Below are 19,793 nucleotides of genomic sequence, written 5' to 3' on the forward strand. Positions count from 1 at the left end.
ACCACTTGTTAAATTGTGGATGCCAGGTATTTTGTCCCACCAATGGGAATACATCCCCTATTCAGCTGAAGACTCTCTTTTTTCTGATTAGAACTTTAATCAAGGACTTATAAAATACATTTAGATACCAAACAAGCAGCATCTATTCTTTATGTACTGTTGAAATACATATGTATGGGGAATAACTTCTAAAGACCACAAGGATTCTTTTAGGGATAATAAAAATGTTCTGGAATTAGATAGCAATGCTAGTTGTACAACTCTGGGAATATCCTAAAAACCACTGAGTTACACACTCAAGGACTGAATTTTATCATACAGGCCACTGATGGTGAACGTTTTAGAAATGATAACAAATAGCTGGCTATGGCACATGTACCATAGGTTTACCACCACTGGTATAGGCATTTTTTTTTTTTGGTACCGGGGATCGAAATCGGGTCCTTGCACTTGTGAGGCAGGTCGCAGAACTACTGAGCTAAATCCCTGGCCCTAGGCATATTTTTAAAGGCAATTTTTTAAGATTCTCCACCCCTACAGAGGAGGAAAACAAATTTTACATCTGAGGAAAAAAAGCCTTTTATTCACACAGTCCTTCTTAAAAGTAATTAACTATCTTAAGTATTTAAGTACCTGTTGCAGACCAAGTATCATGTTGGATATCAGAAAAAGGGCCACTAGACTACCAAAGAAGCTGCCCTCCTAGAGACAGAGCTTACAAAGCAGAAGGTAACTCACTTAATTACCATTATGATAAGAAGCAGGCAGAAAAAGTCTAAAGAATGACCTAGTCAAGGTGAGGGATACAGAAAGTAAGCTGGGTATCAAAAGGAAATGAGCACATCTAAGATGAACAAGTATGCTTCAGTCCACCTGACTCAACAACTAGTTCAGTGTAACTCCTACATTATAGGGATTTACATTCCAGACAACTGATGATTGGCTCCCATTCACCAAAGAGGCTCACCCGGCCATTTCATTAACCTTGAGGTAAAATGATCAAGTTTTATGTAAATTAATGTTTTCATAACAGAGTCACAACACAGTAAAAAGAGCTGAATAGTTTCAAGGGAGACTTTCTGGCTAGTAAAGCTAAATACTTACTACCTGGCTTTTCAAAAAATTTGCCAGCTGGGCATGATGGTGCCCATCTGTAATCCTAGCACTCCTGGACTACATAGTAAGACTCTGTCCCTAAAGAAAAAAAAAGGGGGGGGGGTGTATTCTAGCTTTTCATATCTAATGCAATGGTGATGATGGGAGACAGTTATATTTTTGGTTTGTGCTTTGATTTTCTTAAGAAAAGGCAAGTTATGGTAAATGGATCATGATATAAGTAACTTCAAAGCCAGACTAGGAGATAATACCAAAAAAAAAGCCAGACTAGGAGAGACAAGTCTTTATGATTCAGAACCACATACAACATTTCCAGATATAAACAAAAGTAATAAGAAAAGACAAATCCAGATATATATTCAAAGTTGTTGGGGGCCAGGGATTTAGCTCAATGGCACTGCGCCTGCCTTGTAAGCACAAGGACCTGAATTTGATCCCTGGTACCAAAAGAAAAAAAAAAAAAACAGAGACAAAGTTGTCAGCACCCAGGAGACTGACACAAGAGGACTGCAGTGAATTCTAGGCCAGCCTAAGTTATATAGTGAGTTCAAAGCCAACCTGGGCTACCTGGTAAGACCCTGTCTCAAATTAATTAATTTATTTTAATGGGGGGGGTTGAAGGATGTATTGTACCATACTTGTTACTGATTTGCATCAGAGAAACATCTGAAATCTGAAACAAAAAGTTACCTACAATAATTAAATGGCTTAGTGACTAGACTCAATGAAGACTTAGCAGGCCAGGGATTTAGCTCAGTGGTTCCGCCACCTGCCTCCCAAGTGCAAGGACCTGAGTTCGATCCCCGGTACCAAAAAAAAAAGAGTAAGACTTAGCTAAATTCATCTGTTAATATAATTGTAAGTTTCACCATAGATTGCAGTAAGGGTTGGGAAGCAGAACCTTCCCACTGAGGATAACAAATTAAGAGCCATTATAATTTCAACAGGAAGCTCAAAATTGCCTAAACTGGACCATTAAACTCTCAAAATAAACTCAAAATCCACTGAACTGGGTTAAATAGTGACCTCAAGAAACTCATGACCCAGAATATGAGAGAATAAATTTGTATTGTTCTGGGCTGGGGATTTAGCTCAGTGGTGCTGCTGCCTGCCTCGAAAGCACAAGGTTCAGAGTTCAATCCCCAGTACCAAAAAAAAAAAAAAAAAAAAATTCTATTATTCTAAACCACCAAATTTCTTCTAATTTATGTTACAAAAGATGGGAGCCCTAGCCAACTAATATACCCACCTCACTCCTATTACAGAATTTTAAGAATTTCATCATTTTTAGTACTGGGAAAATTAATCTTCAGCCTAAAAATTGAGAAAAAATATTCACTAAATAAAGTTTTAATAAAGATTTTAGTTCACAAATTCAGAACAACAAATGAAGGGCTGGGGATGTGGCTCAGTGGCACTGCACCTGCCTGACAAGTACAAGGTCCTGAGTTCAATTCCTGGTACTGCAAAAAAAAAAAAAAAATGGAAATGTACAGCCCTTTTTGGGTACTATCACAGCAATGAATCTGACATGAGACTGTATTGGACTGTGCACTTTGCTGTCAGGAACCAGAGAACCAGTAATGTTCTCCTAAAGGCCAATAAAGTATCTGTCCATAATAGCTATACAATATACCTTAGCTGATATCCAATAGCTTCAAAAACCTACATTTCTGAAGTCTTCCTGTTGGAACACAAGTCTAACACAAAACTATAGGATTCAAGAAGTTTCTCTTTTAGTCGGACAGGGTAGCACACCAATAGAGGATCACAAGTTCAAGGGCACCCTGGGCAAACAGGTAAGACAATCTCAAGAAAAACCAACAAACAAATAAAAAGGATGAGGGTGGGAGGAGGAAATAAAGAAGGAAGAGGAGGGAAAAGGTGTTTATCTTTCAGATTTAAAGTCTTTTCAATCTTGTCCCAATTATGAGTTTTCTAATGGTAATTACTGGTGAGCTGTGGATTAATAATCATTTTATCTTTCATCAATTTCAAACTTCTCAAAACATGATTTCCCTGAAGCCCAGTTTTTTGTTTGTTTCATTTTATTTTGTTGAGACAGGGTCTTCCTATGTAGTTCAGGCTGCCTAGGCTTCCTAAATCTGAGATTACAGGCTTGTGCCACCACACCCAGCTTAAAACCAGTTTTATTCAGGTTAAAATCAAACCAATTCAAATATGGCTGGTTGAACAAACAAGTGTTGACAGAATGGAACATTTTCTAGACTATTATCAAAGTAATGACTATTACTATTAACAGGCTAGATATTTTTTCCATTTTACTACCCCTATATGCTCAGTATGAACTCAAAGGAGGTATCACATAGAATGAAAGGTAAATTTTTGTCCTACTTATTTCCTATCAAGTTGTACTTCAACATTTCTGACTTAACTATCACTTGAAACACTCAACAGATGTGAATTCACACTCTACAAAGATATACTATATTCCTTTATAAGCAACTCTCCTGATTACAAAGTTACTGAACAATTTGCAAATATAAAAACAATACTGATCATACAAAGTCCCTTCAAAGATTGCTTTTGCAGGCACTGGGGATGAAGCTCAGTAGGAAAATGCTTAAGTGAAAGGAACTGGGTTCTTTTCCCAGGGCCTCAATAAAAAGATGGATTTTTCAGAAAGGTCTTCCTCTCCTTATATAAAAAGTGATCTTGACCTACCTTGTTTTCGAACATCTTCTACAGCAGCCACAAGCTCCTCCTTGAGAAACTGACTCTCCTTTGCAATTTTATCCCCCTTCTCCAAAAAATTCTCAGTTGCTTGTTCAACAGATGCAGCCAAAACATGGGCCTTCTTAGAACGACCTCTCTTTTTATTAGAGGGTCCCTTGCTATTGGTATTGACCAAGGTTGTAACCTAAAAATTTCATTTAAAAAATAAATAAGCTGTAGTCATTCAAAGTGAAAATAACAGAACAACTAACATCTTTAATGATACCCAAAATAAGTTATTTATAAGGAAATGAATCAATACATTTAAAAGATTCTGCTAAGCATTAAATAACTCTTCATATTTAAGATATACAGCAGTGATACTCTAGTTTCCAAAATAATTTAGTTTCCTCAATGTATAAGAAATACATATTTAATTCCTCAAATATCATGAGGCTTTTAGTTTGATTTTACAAATTTAAAAATGATTAGAGACAAATTAGATGTCTCTATTATATGTCATAAAGAAGTTCCAGAAAGATGTTAACAATGACTTTAGAGATTTACCTGAAGGTCACATTTTGTTACTGCTAATGACATAGAAGATTAGGGTGAAACAAAGCTGAATGGGAAAGTAGGTATGGCCTGTTAATTACAAGATCCCAGAACACATATGCAGAACAGTTCCCAAAGCCTTACGTGTGGACTTCTTGCAAGAACTCGAGGTTTTCAATAGGATGGCCTAGACCTGACTGACCTCAGCCTGTGGTATGGGATTGTCTCACAGGAAACGTGTAGTTCTCACAGGTTGCCTTGAGATTGGACAGCTATAAAAGGGCACAGACACCAAGAAAAGCTTGCTATCTTGGCTTCCTTCACAATAGCCCTCCCTGCTTCCTCTAAGGTGTAGCTTCATCTTGCTTTTTTCTCTTTTACTCTTCCCAAGCTCACTCTGCAGAGCCAGTTTCTCTCTTACTCTTCACTTTTACTTCTTCAGATCAACTTTGCCACTGTTTTTTGCTCATCTCATTCAATTCAATGTTTGGGACAAGAAGAACATGGAATCTAACTCCTGAAGGAGAGCTGAGCAACCCTGAACCTGGTAACATTTATTTGGTGAGCCATTTTTAGAAGGAGCTCCCCAATAACACCATCAATCTTTGCAAAATGTTTAAAGATAACTTGCTTCTGCAGTCTTTGCTCAGTCACACAAATCTTAGCAATTAATTAGTAAAGGGCCTTAATAAAGAAAAGGATGACTGCCCAAAGAAGCCTGCTGTGATGGTGCTTTATAGGACCCAGAATATTAACCGTCATTAATAACCATAATACCAGATGATCTGTAGGTTGAAGATGATTAAAGATTTGTTATAGTGTACATCTGCCAAATAAAAGACCTACTGAAGGCTTATGGTACATGGAGCCCAAGAAAGTAAACATTCCAGAGTCTTAACTACATACTCCTACATATAGATATATAAAATACTAATTTATATTTGAGTTGGAATGAAATTTTCTAAAGATAGCAAATGCCAATAAATCTTTCAATCTCATTCTCTCTCAAACTATGCCAAAACTAAAAATATATAGCTATTTGTAACAATAAATGCCATCACATTACAATACAAGTATTTGTAACAGAGCATAACCAACCTATACCTTCAAGTTGAATTAAATGCTAATTAAGTCTACACAATGCAAAGAACATTAGGCTAAGTGAAGAACCTTAACAACTAAGGGTCTATGTCCCAGTCTTAGGTTTCCCCTCAAAGGGAAGGGTGAAATTATCTGCAAAAGGCAAACATTTGAGAAGTTGCACTACATACTAACAACCTCTACTACTGGCAATAAGACAGAAGAAAATGGCAACAGCTGTGTTCTAAAGGATTAAATAAACCCATGTATCAATATTCAGTCACTTGCACTTGCCTGGCAAGTGCAAGGTCCTTGAGTTAGAACCCCTGTAACTCCCCTACACACACACAGTTACTAGTGGAACCAAGTCATCTAAGTACTATCAATCTAAATTCAACTACTCAAATTAACCTTTAACCACAGTCTTATGTTTGTAACCCAACCTGGGCCTATTGCTACAGAATCATGCTACAAGTATGCATTTGTGTTTTCAGATTCTTACCTGTGTAACAAGAGGTTCCAACAGTCTTTCAACTGCCAGAGTCCTGATCTCTAGACTTTTGGGATCCCATCTGAAGTTTATGTTGCCAGTGTGGACAGCAGTCATTTCTAAGAGAGAAACAAAAAGACAGAGTCATGGAAACATCAAACACAATATGAACTCGGGGCCAGGGATTCAACTCAGTGTCACCAAGGTCCTGAATTCGATCTCCAGTACCACCAAAAAAACAAAAAACAACAACAATATGAACTACATGACAAATCTTCTCACGCTTAAACATTTTTATACCAGGAAAGCTATATTCCCCACAAAATGAAATCATTCTAACTACCCTGCACATGAGGATCCAGTAACTCTTACCACCTCTTTCATTTAATTTCAAATTTACACTAAGGGTACTACAGAAGGACATTCTCAAGTACACAAAACTTTTCCTTTGGGCTTCTCCGATGCCAAGATGTTTCCAGTTTTTCCACTCAAGATGAAAAGCTAAAATGAAAGAAGGGTTTCTTGGGAAGTTCTTGATTTTTCTTATTCCACAACACTCAAACTACAGTATTATCTAAAAGGTACACCTCACTTAATTTTTTATCTATTTTTAGAAAATATCTTGTTTTCTTCTATTAAAACATAATGCATAAATCTGCTGCCCATTGAACCTACAAGTATCACTCAAACTCAGGAGAAATGTTAAGCCACACTTAATCAAATATCAAATTCAAGGAAAACTTCTTTGGGAGGGCAGTATCAAGGATTGAATCCAGGGTCTTTTCACTGAGCTGTTAGGGCTTTGCTAAGTCACTCGGGGCTGGGCTTGAATTTGCAATCTTCTGGAAAGGGGGAGATAGGGCTCAACAAGCATGACAAAAAGAATGAGCCCAATACCTCGGTATGTGCCTATCATCCCAGCTACATGGGAGGCTGAGACAGAAAGAATGCTTGAGTCCAGCAATTTAAGATCACCCTAGGCAATATAACAGCACAAAGAAGGGGTTAAGGAGGGGAAGAGAGGAAGGGGAAAAGGGAGGAAAGGGGCAAGGGGAAAAGATGGAGGGAGGAGGAGGAAGAGGAAGAAAGGTATTGAAACGGCCAATAAATAAATGATGTATGTATGCATGCATGTATGTTTATGACCATGGGGGTGGATCCTCAAAAGAACAGAGGTAGGGAGGGAATGTCTTTTACCATGAATGTAGAAGAATTAGAAAATGACCATTTTGTAATCCCCATTATAATAACTAAGTCAGGAAAGTATTATTAATGGATGTTAAAATCATTGGGTAAAAAAGGCTTTTGGGGACCAGGGTATTTATAAGAATTTAACTCCGTTCTTGTATTTATATCACCTGACTGGTTACTTAGCAACAAAGGGTTAAATCTGAAATGTAGACATCTTATAGTCTCTCCTTAAATAATTAAGCTCAGCACTGCTGAAAAAGGAACACAATGTTTCTCTCCCAATATGATGTAATATGAAGCATCCTTTATCAAAAAGTATTCTTTATTTTAGAAAATGTTTTAAATGTTTAACCTGAATCTAATGAAGGCTCTGCATGGAGATTTAAAACTTTTGTTGTAATCCCATGGATTGATCCTGTGGCAGTCTCACGAAGCCTACACATCAGCAATGTTCAGTAGAAACAGAACGTAAGTGACTTAAAATTTTTTAAGGCACGTTAAAAAAGTATAAAGAAATAGGTAAAATTCATTTTAATATATTTCATTTAGCCAAGCATACCCAAATTATTATTCCAATATGTAATCAACATTTATTAAAACTTGAGACAGAGGAAGCTCCCTGCCTCCATCACAGGCTCCTAGGACAGAGAAGCTCAGCCGGTCCCAGCACCCGGAAGGAAGCTCCCCCACTGAGATCCCAAGCTCCTAGGGCAGAGAAGGTGAGCTACGTGGGCACCAGAAGCACACCGCCCCCCGCCACCCCCCCACCCACCTACCCCACCCCCACCCCACCCCCGTGAAAATGAGAAGACACATGAACAAGCCTCAAAAACAGATTTCCGGATCACCTACAGCAACCCCAAAGGGAAACGAGATGGAACACTCTGATACTCAACCACCTGGACTCTCTGAACTGGCAACAAAAGAGGATCTGTGAAAAATGAAATCAGAAATAATTACTCAGATAACAGCAAAGATTTTGCTCATGGTGCCAGACATGATTAACAAACTAGAGACGACACAGATAAAAAAATAGAAGATCAGAGGAACATGATGGAATCCCAACATAGGAAACAAATGGAATCCATAAAACAGATACAAACAGATTTCCAAGAGATTAAAAACTCCATCAAAAGTCTGTGCAGCAGAATGAACCAATGTGAGGACAGAACTTCACATATAGAAGATAAGATTGCAATTAGTGACCAGGAAAAGAAAAATTGCTTTAAAATTGTAAGGGAACACGAGAAATCAATCCAGCAGCTAATAGACAATGCAAAGAAGAATAACAAGACTGATTGGGGTCAATGAAGAAAGAGGAGTGCAGATGACATAAAAAAACTCTTCACAAAAGTGATGGCAGAAAACTTCCCAAGGAGGGGAAAAGAACTTGACATACAGATAAGTGAGGCATATAGGACTCCAGCTAGGCTAATCAAAAAAAAAATCTACACATAGGCATAAAATAGTTAGGATTCCAGAAATCCAACAGAAGAATAAAATTCTACAAGCAGTGAGAGAAAAGAAACAAATCACATACAAAGGAAAACCCATCAGAATCACAGCAGACTTCTCAATGCAAGTCCTCAAGGCAAGAAGAGCTTGGAGTGATGTATTTCAAGCCCTAAAGGAAAACAGCCTCCAACCCAGACTGATGTACCCTGCAAAACCATCTTTCAAAATTGATGGAGAAATAAGATACTTTCATGATAAAGAGCACCTAAGGAACTTCATGAATACCAAACCAGCACTCCAAAAAATTTTAGACAATACCCTAGGAAAAGACAATGAGGATCACAACCCCAGGAAACCCAGCAGAATGAATCCATTGGGCGTCACAAATTAAATGCAAAGGGGGAGAATCCAATAAAAAGAAAAAGTCATGACAAGGCTTTTAAAACTTTTGACTTCATCTCCCTAATGAGTGTATAATTCAATCTTATTATTGAACTGATTAGTATTTTTCTGATTCTAGAGTTGCACACCATTCCTTGTGCCATACTGGCTATTTATCATCTTCTTATGTCTACATTTCAATTGGGTTGTCTATTAATGAGCTCTAAGAATTCTTTATATATTCTGCTCATAGGTTATATGCATTGTACATATGGTCTGTTTAAGGACTACTTTTCATTTTAATGATGTCATTTAAAGTTCTAGATTTTGGTGGAATCTCATTTATCAATTTTTTTCTTTTATACATCATGTTTTTTGTATCCTAGGTAGTTTTTGCCTATCCTGAATTCATAAATATTTTCCCTTATAATTTCTTCTTAAAGTTTTATACTTTCAGGCTTTCTTATTTAGGTTCATAGATCCCCTCAAGTTATTTTCATGTATGGAGAAAAAGGGTTGAGGTTAAGTTTTTATATACGGATACCAGGTGTTCTAGTGCTGTTTGCTGAAGACACTGTCTCTTCCTCGGCTCTTGAATTGAGTTTATATTCTATAAAATGTTAATGTTAAATAATCTTTCAAAACTCAGTGGACCATATATGTGTGGTGCCATTTCTAGATTCTCTGTTTTATTCCAATGATCTATATGTCTTTCCTTACACCAACACTGCCTTGATTACTGTAGCTTTAGAAGAAGTCTTAAAATTGGGTGCTAAATGTCTTCCAACACTGTTTTTGTTTTTGGCTTTTCTGGGTCCTTTGTACTCCTACATAACTTTTAAATTTCAATATCCAGTTCTTCATTTATAACAAGTATACACAGACCTTAAGTTTCATATATACTTGTGTTTTCTAATCCTGCTAAATTCAAGTACAAATTCTAGGGGCTCCTAGAGATTTCTTAGTATTTTCTCTGTAGATGATCATTTCATCTACATATAAAGATTTTGCTTCTGCCGTGCCAACCCTACCCTAGTTGTCATTTTACTGCCAGACTATTTTGGTTTAGACCTATGTTTCAAAGTCTAATGGACAGATGAAGAGTAGGCATGTATGCCCTTGTTCCCCACTTTAGGGAGAAAGCATTGTATCGTCTCCATTCATAGAAGGAGTTTTTGTTGGAAGTATGGAGTACAAGTCTTTGATCTGTTGAGAAGGTTCTGTTGTACTTGTAGACTCCTGATAGCTTTTACCATGAACAGCTGTAGAACTTAGTCCAATACTCTTTCTCCAACTAGTGACAGGATCATATGGCTTTCTCCTTTCCTCTGTTAAAATGATGACTTTTGGGGGTGGATCTTCCAATGCTGAACCAACACTGCCATCCCTATAATAAAACCACTTTCTACATACTGCCAGATCTGACTTCTAAGAGTCTGTTTGGTTAAACAAATTTCTATCTATGTTCATACTTTTTTCTTCTATTATCTATATCCAGTTTTAGGATTAGCACAATGTTGATTTCCTAAAAATGAGGGAAGAAGTGTTCCTTCTTTTTTCTGCTTTAAATGTTTGATATAATCTATCAGTTACAATGTTTATGAGCCTGGTGTTGTCATATAGGTAGGTTTTCAAGCTAGGAATATACTTTCTTTAATAGTGCTATTCAAATTTTATATTTCCTCCAGAGTTAGCTTCATTAATTTGTCTTCCAAGGTATTTCTTAGAAGTTGTCAAATTTATTTCAAAAAAGATTTTTGTAATATGCTTTCTATATCCTTTTAAATTCTGTAAAATCTGTGTTAATGTCTCCTAGATCTTAATATTGTAATTTAAAAAATGTATAACTGATATTGTGTAACAGGAAGAAAAGGTCTAAAAGAGCAGGGGAATTGGGGGGAGGGGGAGGGGAAGGGAAAAAAGAGAAAGGAAAAAACATGAGAAGAGGAAAAAAAATGGAAACAAGGTCTTTGCAAATAGGGAAGGGTGGAGGGGGTGAAGGGAGGGCAAGGGAAGGGGAAAAAAAATAAGAACCAAGAGACTCATGTAATGGTACAAGATCCCAATAATGAATATAATGGTATTGTGTACCAAAAAACTTAACGGGGGGGGGGGGGGGGGCTTAAGATATTTTCCTAAGCACTAAGTGTTCAAAATACAGTATGTATTTTTAAATTATACCATATCTCATTCAAACAAGCTACACTTCAAGTACTCAGTGGTCACATGCAGTTAGTGACAACTAGACAGTGCAGATATAAAACCCTTTTTCAGAATGTCTTTGATTCAGTCACAAAAGTAACTGGGTACCACAAGTCTTTTAAATGAACTGAAATACAATTCAAATGGTTACAAACCAGGTATGGAGTCTTATGCATGGAGAGACTGAGGCAGGGGGATTATGAGATTGAGGCCAGCCTGGATTACACAGTGAGACCCTGCCTCAGAAAACAAACACAAAAAGGGTTACAAAATATATATAAAGATAGTTATAAAAATATTTTACAAACAACAAATATGTGATATAATAACGTGTGCTGCTTTATTAACACAATGAAATCTGGCAAGAGGGTTGGTAACCACTCCAAAGTAATAATAAACATGAACTAAATTTTAGTATTGTCTTAATTTGCATTTTTCTAATGGCCACAATGCTGAACATTTTTTCATGTATTTATTGGCCCTTTGTACATCTGAGAAGTGTCTATTCATTTTAGTTGTCCATTTTTTATTAGGTCTTTTATTTAGGGGTCTAATCTTTTAGTTCTTTATATATTCTATCATCAAGAAATCAAATAATAACAAATGCTGGCAAGGTTGCAAGAAAAAAACAATCATTCTACATAGTTGGTGGGAATGTAAACTAACACAATCGCTATGGAAATCAGGATGGAATTCCTCAAACAACTAAAAATAGAAATTCCATTTGACTCAACTATTCCCCTTCAAGGTATCTTCCCCAGAGAGTTGAAGACATCAGATTACAATGACACATCAATACCCATGTTTATAGCAGCCCAATTCATAATAACGAAACCTTGGAAGCAGCCTAAGTATCCATCAACTGATGAATGAATAAAGAAAATGTGATATTTATACACAATAGAGTACTACTTTGCTATAAAGGATAAACTTGAGACATTTGTAAAAAAAAAAGAGAAAGAAAGAAAAAGATGCACCTTGAGACCTAATGTTAAGTGAAATAAATCGGAAGCTTAAATATTGCAAAATATAAATAAAAAGGATTTATCTCAGTGGTTCAGGTGCCTGCCTTGAAAGCACAAGGTCCCAAGTTCAATCCCAGTACCAAAAAAACAAAAGAAAGAGTAAAATAAAAGATAAAAAGAGCAAAATAAAAGGCCAGGTATGGTGGCACATACTTGTAATCCCAGCACTAGGGATGGTGAGGCAGGAGAATCACCACAAGTTCAAAATCAGCCTGAGCTACATAGAGCTAGTTTAACTACATAGCAAGACCCTGTCTCAAAAAAAATAAAAAGAAAATAGCCAGGCATGGTGGCACACACCTATTTATCCCAGCACTTGGGAGACTGAGGCAGGAGTGCCACGAGTTTGAGGCCAGCCTGGGCTGCACAGTGAATTCAAGGCCAGCCTGAACTACACAGTAAGACAATGTCTCAAAATAAATTAATAAATTAATTTATTTTGATATAGATAACAAGAAGTATGGAGATAGATCTTTCTCAAATGAGAAGGGGATCAAGAGATGGAGAGGGGGAAGGGGGAGGAAAAGAGGATGAAGAAAGAATTGAGACACATACCAACTCCCCAAAAGAAATTACTAATTTTTTTTAAAACTTAAAAAAAATTACTATTTGTAAGAGATGCACATTAAAATATTTAGAGGTGAAATATCAAGACATCTGCAACTTGTGTTCAGTAAAAGTAAAAATGCACACACAGAGATAAAGGAATTATTAGAGGCAGGAGTGGTTCCAGGCAACCTAGAGCCCTGGGTACCCAAATGCTAAAACAGGATAATGGGCCTAGCAGTTCAAGAACATTTTGGGTAACACAGAAAAATACCACTTCAAAAGACAAAAAAACAAACAAACATGAAAAACTACCTATAATTGTGAAGGACATATGCGTGGACATTCACACTACCTTCTAAATTCTTTGAATATTCGAAATTTCACATTTTAAAAAATGGGGTAAATGTTGCAGAAGTGTATGAGAAATGTTCACAATACACACTGCTGAGTATGGAAAAATGATTTCAAAACTATCTGACGTATAACTGACAAGCAAAAAAAAAAAAAAAACCTAAATGTAAACACGAAAATATTACTGAGATGTTATCTGTAAATGTTGAGGATAACCCATTATGGATGGTTGTTTGTTTTTTTTTACTTAATTGATTTTCTCGTCATGGAGGTGGGAAGGTAAACATGGTACTAGGGATTGAACTCAGGCTCTTTATACTGAGCTACATCCTTAATCTTGTTTTTTGATTTTTGGTTTTGTTTTTTTTTGAGACAGGGTGTCATTTAGTTGCCTTAGGCTGAGCTCAAACTTAGAATCTTCCCATCTCAGTCCTCCAGAGTCCTGGGATTATAGATATGCACCACCACACCCCAGGCTGACCTTAAACTCCTACTTCAGCCTCCTAGAGCTGGAGTACAGGCATGCACCATAGTGCCTAGCTCCTCAACTATATTTTCTGATATTACAAAATCACAGAAGTATTTAGAAAAAATTATTTTGTAATCATAAAGTAGAATATTTTACAAGATGTAAGGAAGACAACAGAATCAAAACACATGCCATTTCATCATCTTAGCTACTTTGAACTTGTTTCCTCAGTTATAAAATAAGACTACCACCGGGCATAGTGGCACACGCCTGTAGTCCCAGCATTTGAGAGGCTGAGGCAGGAGGATCATCCACGAGTTTGAGGCCAGCCTGGGCTACATAGTGAGTTCAAGGCCAGCCTGCACATTGAGACCCTGTCTCAAAAAATCAAAAAACTTGGGGCCGAGGATTTAGCTCAGTGGCGCCACATCTGCCTGTCAAGCACCAAGTCCTGAATTCGATCCCTGGTAAAATAAAATAAGGCTAACAACCAGTAACTTCTTCAGAAGGCTTTGTACAGGCTAACAGACTGATTCACTGAATAATACAGGAGTCTATCCCACTATGAATAAAAGAAAAGGAAAACTTCCATATAACAGAAGAAAACCAACCAATAAATGTAGAAGAAATATTGTACTTAGAAAAATTATCTTTTAGGAACCACAATAGTGGCAAGAATCAAGGCTTAAATTCACTGAAAAACAATACTTTAGATAGTATCATAGTAACTCCTGTTAGATTATTTATGAAAAAGGGCAGAAAATAGCAACTTTACAATCCAAACACCTGGCACACAACCCCTTAACCAAATTATCAAAATTAACATCCTCAATAAGACAGACTGACATCATGTACTGTCTAATATAATACACCGAGAAGGACAGAACATCACTTCTATAATTGATCCTCTCAAATATTACATGACTCCAACTGGTCATGAGGAAACAGACTGAAAATGAGGGGTATTCCACAAAATAAGTCCATAGTTTATAGAAATGTCAACTCTAAGACAAACAAAGATTGAGAAATTCTCCTAGACTAAAAGGAAGCTAAAGAGTAATGGCACCTAAATGCAGTGATTCTGGATTTAAATTTTACTAGGAAGGAAAAATTTACAGTATAGTATCAATGTTAAATTTCCAAATTTTAATCATTATATTGTGACAATCCAATTATCAAAAAATTGTTGGAATAAAAAAGAAATATAGAATGGATCATGGAGATGGGGGCCAAAACAAATCTGAATTTGCCTAAACACAATACAGTTTCTGGGGAATTTTTTTCATTGCAGGTGGGCAAATTTGCACTCTACACTCATACTGGTAGTTAGGTCAGGCCTGTACTTTGGTCTTTAAAGTTTATTTATACACTATACTGATCAACCCAAGTCAGTAAACTTTAAGAGATGGAATGCTCCAGATTGCTAAAGGGCTGCCTGACAGCTCAAACAAATGTCATCAAATGTCACAGATAAGACATTTCAGAAGAAATTATTTGCCCCATGGATCCTGTTTCCTAACATTTCACAGACATTGCTTCAACAGAAAAGAAACTTTCAGGACTACAGAGGGAGGGAGCCAAGAAATACCAGCAAGTGGACATTTATGTAACATCTGTCTTTAACTTTTGTTTTGTTTTTTTTTGTTTTTTTGAGACAGGGTCTCACTAGGCAGTTTAGGCTGTCCTTGAACTCTCTACGTAGCCCAGGATGGGGCCTTGAACATGTGGCAATCCTCCTGCCTCAGTCTCCTGAGTGCTGGAATTACAGACATAAGCCATCATGTCCAATCTGTCTTTAATTATTAAACAAGCATAACATATACAATTTGCTTTCCCAACAAAATACATACATTCATTTTTTTTCCAGAAATAGAAAGCCTTCTGAGTCTTTCCTTTTCCTAATTTTGATTACTTCAGGTTTTTTAAAAAAAATTGTCTGGGAGGTGGGAAGTGCTACTGAGTTACATCCCCAGCAATATTTAATTTCTTTAAAGAAGGCGGGGGGCACCACAATGCAGAATATATACACAATAATGAATTACAAAAGACACCTGCTCTCACCAGATTGGGGGGCCCTCCTAGGAGGAGCCAGGACTGCCAAATTAGAAAGCTTGTGGCCAGTGGCACATCAACTCCAGGCAATCATTACCAGGAAGAACCAGAGTTACCAGATCATCTAATTTTTCAAGAGATGTCAGATTCAATTTTTCACACGACATCTCCCATTTTTAATATTAGCAACAACTTCTCCAAAATTTTATTGCTGTGCAGGACAAACGTGTTGGTACTACATTTACCATCACCACTCCGCAAACTGAATAAGATTCTTCCCCAAAATCTCTTCTAGTTCCAAAACTCCACATCCAGTAATCTCTTAAGAAGGTCTCCTCCTTCCTCCATAAAAATTACCAAATTCAATTCTCAAAGGGATGGAAGCAAAGGACTCAATCTCTCACTTACATTGAGAAACTTGAAATATACTGACACTTGAAAATTGAGAACTCATTCATGTGTTTTTAAGACTTTCAATAACAGTATCTTTAATCAAAAGCCCTGCCAAGAGTGACACTGAGCATTATTAAACTATGCTACAGAGCCAAGTAATGCTCGTGATGACCCCCAATCCTAAAAGGTTTAAAAAAAATAAAAGCAGAGAGATTAAAATCTAAAGAGAATGTGTTCTACTAGAAAGAATACCAGCTTCTAGTAAGTTTTGTCACTAAGTTATTCTCTGACCTTGGGCAACTGTCTTCACTTCTCCAGATGTTGGTTTTCTCATATATAAAATGGAAGATGTTGAATTCTATATTCCACATCCTTCCAGCCCTGAAATTCCAATGATCTTTTCATTTGTGTCATCTCTCCACAGCCTTTGAATAGTTTTATTAAACTTCATTATTTTCTCAGATTTAGCATGTGGTTTTCAAAGGTATATTTTAAGCTTAAGGATAACTATGTTTATGCTTCTTTATATTTCTTAAATTGCTTGCTGGCAAGGAACTTTATGCAGAGCAGACATAGGATTAGTTGATCTGAATTTATGCAACCTGATTCAAAAATATTTACAAGCCCACCAAGAAAAAGCTTCTTCCTTAATCTTAGTCATATCCTTTGGTTCTGTACAATTAATGATGTTGTTTAGAGTAGCTGAACAAATAACTTATAAAATTCTTGGCAGTTTCTAGCTTTCCAATTAACTTACAGAGCACTCCTTCGCAAGATCTATTACAAAACCTACTAGAGCTAGCCAACCTTAATGAATTAGAGCAACCTGAAGTTTTTCCAGGAAGGATTATGCCTGGTGGAACTAAATAAAAAGTTAAACTGTAGTTATTCAGTCTTCATTACCTTATAAATGGAAATCCTGGCTATAAAGCAAAATATCGCTATAAATTTTGAAAAGAACACAGATCCAGTAGTTTGGCTAGCAATCTGTATGACAGAAAGTGAAACAGAAGCAACAAAGAGAAAATAAAAGCATAGTTCCATCAGAAGCAAGGAAGCTGACTGTTGGCAAACTGCTTCATTTGTGCAAAGAGATACATATCTTCTCAAAAGACATAACAAGTTCATTTACAACAGAATGGCCGCATCATTCTTAAATGAGTCTGCTGCAAAGCTTTAGTCTACCTTACCATACTATTCAAAATCAATTTTTTAACAGCAAGATTATGTTAATGAAATCTCAGGATAGTTCATTTAAATGCAAATCAGGAAATTTAGAAATTATACGCACCCAAAGCAATGTTAACTGTCATACTGCACAAAATCTGGGTTTCTGGATTACTCAGTACTGTCATGGATATGCCATGATGTATTTGCATTAAGCAGTTAACATAGCTGTTGGAACCTCAACTCTCAAATCTGGTAACTGTCCAAAAAACAGGGTAAACCTGGGCCAGGGATTTAGTTCAGTGGTTCTGGCACCTGCCTCACAAGCCCAAGGTCCTGAGTTCAATCCTCAGTACCCCCACCCAAAAAAAAACCAAAACAGGGTAATCCTTTTAATTAAGACTCACTCTGGGGCAGGGATTTAGCTCAGTGGTGCCAACGCCTGCGTTGTAAGCACAAGGTCCAGAGTTCAATTCCCTGTACCAAAAAAAAAAAAGACTCACTCAGCTGGATGTGGCAGGACACACCTGTAATCCCAGCTAGCTATTCAAGAGGCCAAACAGTAAGATCAAAAGTTCAAGGGCTGGGGATTTAGCTCAGTGGTTCCAATGCCTGCCTTGCAAGCACAAGGTCCTGAGTTCAATCCCCGGTACCCCCCAAAAAAGTTCAAGGACGGCACAGACAATTTAGTGAAATCATCGCAAAATAACTTTTTTCTATTTTTGGCATTACTAGAGACTTAGCCCAAAGTCTTTGCACTGAACTCTGTCTCCAGTTCTTCTTTATTTTGAGACATGGTCTCACTAAACTGCTTGGGCTGGCTGGAAATTGTGATCCTCCTGCCTCAGCTTCCCAGTGTCAAAAGAACATTTTTTTAAAGGGGTTGGAATGTAGCTTAGCACTACAGTGCCTGCTTAGCACGCATGAGCCCTTGGGTTCAATCCTCAGTATTACAGGAAAATAAATACATATATATATAATAATATAAAATTATATATATATATACACACACACACATACATATTGGCCATATAAACAAAAAGAAAACTTTTTCTCACAAAATTATAGTCTATTTCATGGGCCGGTGATTTAGCTCGGTGGCACCGAGCCTGGCTCAAGTGCAGTGTCCTGAGTTCAATCCCAGGTACCAAAAACAAAACAAAACAAAACAAAACATTATTCTTTTTTTTTTTTTTTGCAGTACCAGGGATTGAACTCAGGACCTTACACTTGCAAGGCAAGCACACAGTGCCACTGAGCTAAATCCCTGGCCCTACAGTCTATTTCTAATCACAATTACAATATATCATCCAAAAACATTTTTAGTCTTTGTCAACAATAAGAGCCACAATCTAATCAGAGCAAAAAGTTTCCCATCTACTGCAGAGTAACTGGATTAAATGAGCCATTTGTCATTTGTGCATGATCAACTTGTTGCATACACTTTATAAGAGGCCCTCATGGCACACAGAAGCTGTCATTCCTTCCAAATAAAGACCTACTATCATCAGACAGGGCCTCAGAAAGTATACTCAAAGAGTATGGGCTAGGTTCTTAACTTACCACTCAAAACCATTTCAGTTCATAATAGTGAGATCCACAGGCAGACTGATTAGGAAGAATCAAAGTAGTATACATGCAAAGAGAAAAAATACATACACTCAGACTTCCAAGAAAATGATGGAGTGGTAAGCAACAACTTACTCTCTCCAAGATGACAACTTGGGGAAGACAAAAGAGAAGTAGATTCCCAGCAACCAGGAAAGATCTGATAGGAAAATTAAAAACTACAGGGAAATTAAAGAGAACACAAAAAAGGGAAGGAACAATATGCACTTCCTCCCCAGAGCCTGCCTCATGGCTCACGGGAAAGGGAGACAAAATCTACAGGGACAAAGTGAAAGTTGGGGACTCCAGAGGAGTTCAGGGAGAAACTCAGCAGTGGAATGGGCAAGTGGGTGCTGTGAGCTGCAATCAAAGTACAGGATTCCGCTCCCACCTGAGTCCTTCTGTTACTAGGTTTTTGAGTGCTGAGACCTCCTTGCAGGGGTGATTTCAAGGTAGGTGTATAGGTGTATGTGTGTGTCCTGAACAAAGAACTGGATAAAACAAGTGAAAAATATAGTGAGGTTTTGCATTTATTAAAGATAGGAAGAGAAAGAGAAACATGTCCTGTAGGGTAAGAGCAGACCACTGTGAAAAGAGAACACAGTGGCCAAGAGCTCAATGGTAGCCATCTCTTTTATCTTCTACTCCTCAAGCTAATATCAGGTCTTGTCCATCCTACCTAAAATCTCCTTGAAGTCAGGCATGGTAACACACACCTGTAATTCCACCAACTCAGGAGGCTGAGGCAGGATTGCCACAAGTTTGAAGCCAGCCTGGGCTAAACAGTAAGTTCAAGGCCAGCCTGAACTATATACCGAGACTCAAAAAAGAAAAAAAAAAAAAAACCTGCTTGAGTTCTTGTGAGAATTGAAGATAACACTTTCTGATGAGAACATTTTTCTGCACTTGTCCTAGCAAGCCCACTTGCCCAGCTGGCTGGCCAGGCCTGGCTAAGCTCCTGCCTCACTTCAATAGACAATAGCTAGTGACTCCAGCATCTGCCATAAGCCCTGGAGTGTGTGCTTGGTCAGAT

The 19,793-nt window shown here is 37.3% G+C and overlaps 1 protein-coding gene across 5 annotated transcripts in view; it reads right to left on the reverse strand.

Moving 5' to 3' along the window:
* Window positions 1–19,793, reverse strand: part of Ctnna1 (catenin alpha 1) — a 383,070-nt gene that overhangs the window by 136,329 nt on the left and 226,948 nt on the right. For 4 of the 5 annotated variants that reach the window (XM_087180658.1, NM_001310282.1, XM_021255669.2 and 1 more), the window contains 2 exon segments: window positions 5,930–6,036; window positions 3,802–3,997 (listed from right to left, as the gene is read on the reverse strand). In XM_087180658.1, the coding sequence (XP_087036784.1) occupies window positions 3,802–3,997; window positions 5,930–6,034 (301 nt within the window). In that variant the 5' untranslated portion in view covers window positions 6,035–6,036. 5 annotated transcript variants of the gene reach the window in all.

This window comes from Heterocephalus glaber, unplaced genomic scaffold, assembly GCF_053883595.1.
Source record: "Heterocephalus glaber isolate CG9 unplaced genomic scaffold, H.glaber_assembly_v1.0 deba00001465, whole genome shotgun sequence".
Classification (NCBI taxonomy): domain Eukaryota; kingdom Metazoa; phylum Chordata; class Mammalia; order Rodentia; family Bathyergidae; genus Heterocephalus; species Heterocephalus glaber.